General features: G+C 37.1%; 1 protein-coding gene across 1 annotated transcript in view; it reads left to right on the top strand.

Annotated features, from left to right (window-relative positions):
* Nucleotides 1–3095: 3095 nt before the first annotated feature.
* Nucleotides 3096–9679, top strand: part of LOC107097117 (guanine nucleotide-binding protein subunit alpha-14-like) — a 14658-nt gene continuing 8074 nt past the window's right edge. The window contains exon 1 of the mRNA XM_015394132.1: nt 3096–3539. Within this exon, the coding sequence (XP_015249618.1) occupies nt 3419–3539 (121 nt within the window). The 5' untranslated portion in view covers nt 3096–3418. The remainder of the gene's footprint in view (nt 3540–9679) is intronic.

Below are 9679 nucleotides of genomic sequence, written 5' to 3'. Positions count from 1 at the left end.
GAGAGGTCAAAAATGTATTTATACCCTGCGTAATAATCAATAGTTAAATACTTTCTAGTGTCATAGCATTCTTCCCTGATTTAGCATGTTTCTACCAGTCCTTGAAAAAATATGTTGATGAGCTTTTTAAAGATATACCAGACACAGATTAATTTCACCAGCGAACAAACAGCTAAATAAAAGAAGTAAGATTTTGAAATTGCGCCACCATGATGAGAGATTGATTCCATTCAAAGCTTTTTTCCTCGCTAAATGTGTTAGGCAACTTTATTTATAAAGCAGAATTTAGTACAAAGTATAAAGCACTTTATTCAAAGTGCTTTATATGAATAAAAAAATAAAATAGAAAATAAAGGCCAGTAAAGATAAAAAAGGTAAAAATAATAGCAGGTAGTCGAGCAAATAAAAGGGTTGGACCACAACCGTAAACTAATAACACCTCTGCTTTTACTAAGTTACCTCAATAAATGAATTCTTGTGACTCCTTGTAAAAAAAACCTGAAGCTTCTGTTGCTGTTCCTGTGAAGTGTCCCTCTCACTTTGATCACTCTGAGAAAAGATCACAGTTCGTAAAGTATTATAAAGTATACAGACACATAACTGAATTGTTCTTGTGAAAACTTATAGTGTGAATGAAGTCTGCTATCAATAAGAGCGATCTCTTAATCTTCACATCATTCTGAGGTTTCTTCCTTTTTATAGATCATTTTCTTCTTCTAAGCAATGTTTCCCTCTTATGTTTCAGAGCAAGTCAAAGTTTGGAGGAAAAAAAAGAGTTCCTATAAACTTCAAACTCCAGCATCAAATTCATCTTTCTGTCTGCTTTCAGCTCACCTACTGTGGGGTTCCTGTTGGATAGGACGTGTAGGGGTTCCTATGGTGATCATGATTCTTTTTGGTTGTAAAACCTGGTTTTATAAACACACACTCAATAGTCTAATTGTAAAAAAAGGAGGAGGATGGTGGATTTTCTTTCGGAAACATACAGTACATCGTCTAATTAATGTAGTCTATTAAGCTAAAGCAATATGTATGGTATGGTTGCCACGGTCATTGACCTTGACCACGGCACCTTACACTAGAACTGCAGTCAGTCCGTGGACTGGCATGACTATCACTGCCCCTACATAGTTAGAAACCAATGAAGAGGACAGATTTCCCACTGGGATCAGCTTCATAGTCATGGTAGGACACTTCTTTGATTTTATTTATTTTCCTCAGGCTACTCGTAAGCCCACAGCCTGCCAAATGTTGAAAGGGCAATATTATTACCATTACTGTTAATATATAGTAGAGATTTTACTCATTCATTAATAAAATGTCACAGGGGATTGATATTTAAGAAGGACGATTTTTAAGAAGCAGATGCCATCAATTTAATTCAGTTCAGTTTATTTATATAGCGTCAACTCACAACACACGTCATCTCATGGCACTTTACAGTTCACCAGATCATACCAGATCATCAAATTGATTTAAAGTTTTCTCTCCAAGGAAAACCAGTTGCATCCACTCATTGAATTGAAGGCAATCCCTTCACACTAAGCATGCTTGCAGCGACAGTAGAGAGGAAAAATTCCCTTTTAACAGAAATAAACCTCCAGCAGAACCAAGCTAAGTGTGAGCAGCCATCTGCCGAGGCCGACTGGGGTTCAAGGAGAGAGAAGATCCCCCCTCATCCCCTCTCAACTCGACTACTGCACATACTGCATGTTTCTCCTCAGTTCAAATCAACTCTAAATACTATTTGAAGCCAGTTTCATAACCTGGTTGTTAAATTTCTTCAGCCCATAAGCTGAATTCAACAGATTTACTAAATGTTCCTGGAGATGCAGTTTGAAGTTTAAGGAACAGTCCCTGCACCACCTAGACATTGCAGTGAAAGAAAGGATGTTTTCAGTTTGCTCACAACTGTATAAATGACATAAAGAGGTGCAGGGATTTTGTGACGGGAATTAAAATGAGAGTTTTTGCATCACTGGTATGTGGGGAGGAGGAGAATGCAAATGACATTGCGTCTTCAGTGAAGCATGGTGCTGGCTCAGTGATGTCTCCTACTAGATGGCTTCATCAGTCTCCACTAAACTCAAAAAGCCAGGATCCTTGACTCCTCAAAGTTATTGTTAGCTTTGTTACTTTATCAAGTTCTAGACTACAATTAGCAGGGGGCCACGGTGAGGCCAGTGTTTTTTAATTGGGGGACAACTGAAAAAACAAACAAACAGGGCAATGGTTCATTGTTTAATTCATTGAATGAGCCAAAGAGCCAAATGCTTCTGGAGCTGCAGGTTGTAAACATCTGATCTAACAGAGGAAAAATGAATCTATATGGCTAAAGCAAAAAGTGCAGCAACTTCATATTTAAAGTAAAAAAGTCAAGATAGAAGTTAAATTAGATAAAAGGTTCAAATCAGTTATGGTGTTTGTACCAGAGAAATAATATCATAAGAAACTCATTTAGTACGATTTGCTTAGCACAGGGTCCAAAGCCAGTTCTACAGTGGCCCTTGTTGGCCCCGGTCTAGAGCCGCCCATGTTTTTATCATACTCTTTATATTTACTTAATTTTCCATTAAATGCTTAAGTAAAGCACTATGTGACTTTCCATCTTTTTTTTTTTCATGTAGAGAGTATAGTTACTCTCCTCCTTCCTTTTATTGGCCTGAACTCAACATTTCATCATTATAAAATAATATTCAGTTTGAAAATGATTTTAAACATTTATTTTGACAGAGCACTTTTGTTTCTCTCTGTTTTTTCCCCTGTTTAAATATGATCTATAAAATATGTAAATATGGGATCTTGGTCTTCCTTGCTGCCCCAGTCTGCCCCCTAGCGGCCGTTTGAAGACATATACCGGTATAGGTCTTTACCAATACCCTTTCTCCCCTTAATTTTCCTGTGGATGCATGATGTAACTCTGCTCCTCTGAGCCCTCAGCATGCCTGATCTTCCTGCCACTGCAGCTCCCTCAGCGCAGCGTGTGAAGTGTGCTGCCTCTGAAGCCTCACTTCCCATTTATCCCTTTCTATTTGTGGGCAGAGCCACGCCCTCCAGGCTGGGTAGGAAAAAGTTCACCAACCATCTCTCTGGTTCACACTGACCTCTACACTTCAAGAACCCAAAAGAAGCTCCTCCATTAAAAGGATTTAAAGCTGATTGCACTGACTCCTCACAGCTGGGGGATCAAGAATATTTATCAGATTATCTTTCCTATAAAACTGTTGATCTTTTACACTAAAGAGGAAAATCCTTCATTCCTGAAGATGCCCTGCGCCTCTTCCCGGCTGAAACTTTAAGCTCTTGAGCTGTTTTATTTTTTCCCCTCATTTGAAGATCCCAAAGCTTTTTTTCCCCCCTTCATTTTGACAGCTGACAGCTGTTCACCATAGGGGCCGTTGGCTCGTTGTGCAGGAGGATGGCTGGGTGTTGTGTATCTGCAGAAGACCGGGAGACCAAGAGAATCAACGATGCCATAGAGGAGCAGCTGAGGAGAGACAAGAAGGATTCCCGCAGGGAGCTGAAGCTGCTGCTGTTAGGTGAGCTTCATCCATCTGTGCACCTGGAGCTCAAATACGCACAACATCCATTTAATCTGACCTAAAGAGGAAAAAAGTTTATTAAAACAGACCATTTTGCTTTATTTTAGGCCATAAAAGTTTAATATGTTTTTTTTATTACACTTTTTTGACATTTTTCTAATGTAATTTTCTTTAATAAACCTCCTGTGGGTGTGACATACAGAGAGTAGATTATAAAAAGCTTGTAATTTACCATTACCTCACTGCTTCCTGGACACACCTTTAAAAGTTAACTCAAAGTTATCAATGAAAATATGTTTTTAAATACTTTATAAATGATCCCAATATGATTATAACACAAGAAATATTGTTTCTTTGCAAACACATAAGGAGTTTTAGAGATGGTTGACACATGTACACTGGAAAAATAATGCAACCACTTTCTGTATTATGTCCTACCCTGCTAACATGAAACACACGTGTTAAAGTAACTACATATGATTAAATAAATGCAAAATAGGGTTGCATTATTTTTGTTGATGATTAACATCATCTCATATGTATGTTTCTATATAATGAATGGAGTCCGGGTAGCTCCTCTTTGCCTCAACTGTGTTTTTTCCTGCTTCTTTGACATGTTTGCTGCTATAATACCTGCAGTCATGTGTAATAACTGTGCCATGGATTTTAAGCACCATAGATTATTGAAATCATATTTTTTTTAGCATTAATATATCAATCTGAAAGGTATGACCACAGAGAACAGTCAATGACTTGATGAAAAAATAAAAAAAAACAAAAATAATAAAGAAAAACTGTTTTTCTAAGCTTCTGCGTAGGTTTTGTTACTGGGGGAAGTAGGGAGACATGGATAAGCTGTTATCTTTTCCTGGTGTGAACTCGGCAGCGAAGAAGGATGTTCAGAGAAATGAACAGCCAGTATTTTCACAGATTCAGTGTTAGTACAGAAACATATTTGTTTTTAATTGGGCTTCAGAATAGTGGATGACTACTGCATGTTCAAAATAACTTTTAGAGTTCAATAAATACACAAATTAAGCATACTTTTCCTTTTTATAGATTTATAGATTTTTATAGATAAATTTAGGAAAAACATTTTTTTTGTATGGTCAAAAGCTAAAATATAAAATAAAATACCCAATTTAAGTTTGGTTTGTTCTCTCAAGTTAAAGAAAAATATAAACAGGAACTGCAGTAATACAAAAATAGTGATAGACTTCGTAAAGCTGTGCTTATTAGATGGGATGTTGATTTTTTATCCATGAAAACATCCATCTATCCATGTCTATGCCTGCTTATCCTTGCAGGGTAGCAAGAACTGCTCACCCTAGTTTAAATCTAACTAAAGGGATTAACTGAAACCAAAATAAGGAAGTTAATATTATGACTGAACTCATTTCAAAAGTTATTTTTACAAGCCAACAGGCTGAATTTAAACCAGAAAAAAAAAAGAATAACTGCTGTTATTTAATACCTTCCAAAATCCCTTTCTATAATTTGGCATCTGCTCCCTTTTAAAGAAGAGAAAATGCTGAAATGACCGAAAGTGTCATAAATATTTATCATCCATTCCAACGGGGTGTCCTGTTGAACCTTACCCTGGCAAACACAGCTGAGAGCAGCCGCTCATTATCAGTGAGCAACAGCCTCAGGGTGAAGGAGCCCAGCCTGCCTCAGTGTAGAAACTTGCTCAACTACAAACATTTTAACAGAACAACTTATATGAATTCAAATAATTCAAACAAGTATTGACTAAAATGCAGCACCCTCTAAAAATTCTTCTTTGGTGCAACTGTGATGAGATAGTACTTTTATTCTATTTTTTTCTGAAGCCGCAGGATGATAACTTCACTGTTAAACCAGACCCGTTGCATTTTTTTGGCTGTGTTTTAGCGCTGTGGTGTGTGGGAGCGGCTGCGGGCCCCCACAGCCCTGCTGGTGCATCACTCTGCGTTGTGTTTAGGAGCCATAACCAGCTGCTGCAGACGCGCCTCATGCAAAGCTCATGCAAATCCCACCACCAAGCAGAACATAAGCCACAAGTTAACACCCACTGTTCGTTTGGAAAGGGTCACTCATAAAGCGGAGCAGTTCTAAAAAAAATATGATAGAAATTATGTTCAGTAGAGCTTTTGATAGGTCAGTTATAGCTGCTTATCTATAAAGACATAAAACAGTCAAAGAAGTTATGTGAGCAACAAGAACAGGGAGAGCAACTTTGAAGAAAATAAGAAAACAATAAAATTTTTCTTTAAACAAACAATCATTATCAGTAGTGTTGCACCAAAACCGATACCAGTATCATGTAGGGCCCCGATCCAGCACTAAAATGGTATCAGTATCGGCGATTACCATTAAATTGATCACCGATACCATTTTGAGAGCCAAACGTTTATTCAACTATTGTCACCCATTCAAGGTAGGCAATAAAAAGTTCTACTGGATTCACTTTGTATTAGTCTTTATCCTGCTTCTCAAAGGTAGGCAGCAGCTTGACAAAGCCATGATAGCAATTATTTTACATCCAAGTAGTATGCAGTTCTCCATATACAAACACATCAATTTCAAACAGATGGTATCGGTATGAGCTGATAGTGCATAGCCAGGTATCGGGTATCGGTATCAGACCCAAAAAATGGCATCGGTGCAACATTTATTATCACTTTACTACTTTAACAGTGTTTTCCGGATATAAATGTACTGATTGGGCTTTGGACACAGAAAATAAAGTATTTGTTCAGTTTATCTGTATTCTGATTTGGTAAACTTGTCAGATTAACTCAGGACTAAGTCATCCTCATCAGGCCTACTGACAGTCCACATGTTTAAATCACTTTGTTTAAAATGTCATACAAACATTAATAAAAGAGCAAATATTACAAAATGGATTTTAAAACAAATTTATTTTCCTCCATAAAAGAATGTAGTTTCCTCAAAGTTTCTTAAAAATATTTATAGAACACAAACAAACATCATTTAGGAAATACCCACTGTAATTTTAAATCTCAATAATAAAAGATGACAACAGCTCAAACAGCACTGAGATAAGAAAATAAACACTTTATAAAACATCAAAGCTTGTGAAAAATAAAGCATATAAAAACAAATCCAGTGATATATTTTAAACATTTATAACTAAATGGACCAAGACCCTTGTAATTCTAATTCTGTTTATAAATCCCTTTAATTCTTGGCAGCAGCAGTTCATTACTTTTTAATGTTTTAATCTAGCAATTGCATTTAAAGTTAGTGACCGTTTTGACCCATTTTTATTAAATTGTAATTCAATTTCCAAATTATTTAATAATCCCAATGAGAAATTAAATGTTGCAGTAACTCAGTTATTTTTTAATCAGTTGTTGAAGGTGCCAGGTAGCCAAGGAGGATCTTCTGTAGTCGTCTGTGTCGCAGCACATCAGGAGAAGCCTCTGACTGAAAACACTCTGCTGATGTTTAACAATCTTCCTTTAACAGAAATGAAAAGCCGAACATAACAAAATTACAAAGATTAGTTATTTTCTCAGAAATAGGTAAATATGCTAAATAGAAAAATAGCATATCTAATTTGAATATTTGTCACAATTTGACTTAAGGTACTGTGTAAATAGATAAAAAATTAAAAACATTCCCTTACATTAATGGATGAAAGGGAAAGTAGAGAAATTAAACCCATATATATGTGTTTTATTCCTGTATTTCTGCCCACGGACGGGTTGAGAAATCAACCGCTGCTGCTCCAAATCCAGCAACACAACAAACATTCTGTCAGCTGAATTTATGTAAATGATAAACATCAGAGAATGTTTGTGTTCTTACAGCACAGCTCAGAGTGCAGAAAAATCATTTTGTTGTACCAACTTCTTTTGCATCCTGCATTTGCCTGAAAACCCCTCCTGACAAGCCAGTTTCATTTATACAAAACACAGCAGCTATGCGGTGGCCACCGAGTAGTAGCTCTTATCTCCAGGATGTTAACATCGCTCTCATTCATAATGCCCTGTCGAGGAAGTGTGTACAGCTGTGGGCTTGTGACAGATCCCTGCAGTTGGACGAGTCCGTTTTCATCACCTACAAGGAAACTGTTACGCTGCATTCCCCGATATACAAGCCTATGCACAGAGAAAGAAGCAGGAACACTAACCTGCACCAGTTACTAAAACACAGCTTAAATATTGCATCCTACTTTAGTATTTTAGCTGTTATTTTTAACCTGAACGTGCATAAAAGGAATCTAGAATTCGTTAAAATTTTAGACTCTCCTGTCAATAAGTTTCAGGTATAAATACATGCAGTAAGAAAAAAAACTTTTATGAGCATTATTTGAGGTTTAAATCTGGAAATGACCAGAAGCTTACGCTTCAATAAACCATAAAGCTTATAATACGCCCAGAAAGAAACAAAGTTCAGAGGTAATGCTTTGGATGAGCCCCTCTGCTGCAAATGATGTCCTTCACTGCAGTGGGTTTAGTTCTCATTTTAATTTACAGCGCATTTAGTCCAGTCCCTTTACTTTGACTTGAAACTAAGTACCATGGTAGTTTGTGTTTTTGTTTGAGAAACGTTGATTTTCTTTAGGGGATCCAAACCTCGACTGCATGTGATTTAGTTGTACTTCCTGGACATGCAGAATAGGCAGCCTGAATGTAAATCAGAGCCATTTTGGAACATAAACCTTACTGTTCAAGGTTATAAATTTAAACTGTAGCGTATATTTCTCTAATCCGGGGAAGAATCCCTTGGCAGCAGGTTTGTAAGTGGTCTTTCTGCAAGATTTTTAAGGTGCTTTTGTATTAGCAGCAAATCTCAAGTCTTAAGTGATTAGATCCCAGGTTTGAAAATCAGAACCGAGAATGTCATCTTCTGATTCCAGAATTCCTCTAGAATCTCCGGATCTAAATAGTTTATTGTATAAAGTGAGCTAAAAAGCTAAAATTTGGTGCAACACCTTAGGTTTTATATCATTGCTTAATTAAACCTGTAAAAACCTGTCCATTGGACCAATCAGTTACATTTTATGAGCCTACATATCATACAAAACTGTAAACTGTTTTCAGTAGAGGGGCCATATCAGGTGCCAGGGCCGGTTCTAAAGGGGCACTGGCCCCAGTTGGTCCCCATCTAGAACGACTCATGGTGTCCTCTCCTCCAAACTGACAAAAAAATTAGCATGGGGAGAGAATGGAGTCCTGAGTGTTCCCTGGTGTTGGGGAGGCTTCGCTGACTGAGGGGAAGCTGGGGGTCCAAGCAGGAAACAGAGTCCATATACATGTGACTAAGATGACTGTCCTCCTGCACTCTGTTGGGGAAAATGTTAGACTCCAATTGGTCTGATCCATGTTCAAATTTGAAAAAGATTCTTTGTTCTGTTAAAGGTCATTCCCTTTATCTGTCTAACTCAGAGCTTTCGGTGCACATTTCTGAATGGCTTAATATGGCCTACACACATATTTGACCCGACACCCAAATGTTCTGCTGAGTATGTTTTGCCCAGAAATGACAGTGCTTTTATGACAAGTTGTCAGATCTAAGCACCTAAAACATCGTACATACATACAGGGAAAGAAAAGAAGGGGGGGGGACATAAGGAACTCAGACTTGCAGTCTCAGTAAACATGTCCTCTAAATCTCAGGGTTCAGTCAAAGTTTAAGCTGTTGAAGCTGTTCACCAAAGTTCAGCAGGTTGAGTGCTGCTCGTAGATCAACCACAACCTCCCCAAAAGCAAATCTACAAATCACAGTATACTTAAAAAAAGATGGCTATAAACACATGCACATAGCACACAGCTTTATGCATGATAACACTACACAAATGCATTTATATACAATTATTCTAACACAAAAAAAAAAACAATTGAAAACAACTACAAATACGTTGACACGTTCCTTTAAGTTCCAAATTAAGTCAATCTGAAAGGGAATATATGTAATGCTTTAAAGATTAGGGTGTTGGAAAGTGTGCTTACCATCCTCAAAGAGTTAGAGCCATCACCAAAGGTAGCAGATAAAAAAGCAAACTAATGCAATAAGATGCTCAGCAATAAAAATGGTTTGGATGGCTTTATGCCCAAAAACACTTTTCTAAAGATTAATAAGGGGAGGGAAATTAATTTCAGACATGGAATTTCTTTTATTAAAAT

This window comes from Cyprinodon variegatus, unplaced genomic scaffold (assembly GCF_000732505.1).
Source record: "Cyprinodon variegatus isolate N-32 unplaced genomic scaffold, C_variegatus-1.0 Scaffold673, whole genome shotgun sequence".
Taxonomy (NCBI): Eukaryota; Metazoa; Chordata; class Actinopteri; order Cyprinodontiformes; family Cyprinodontidae; genus Cyprinodon; species Cyprinodon variegatus.
The sequence above is the reverse complement of the archived record's forward strand: the minus strand, read 5'-3'. Positions and strand labels throughout refer to the sequence as shown.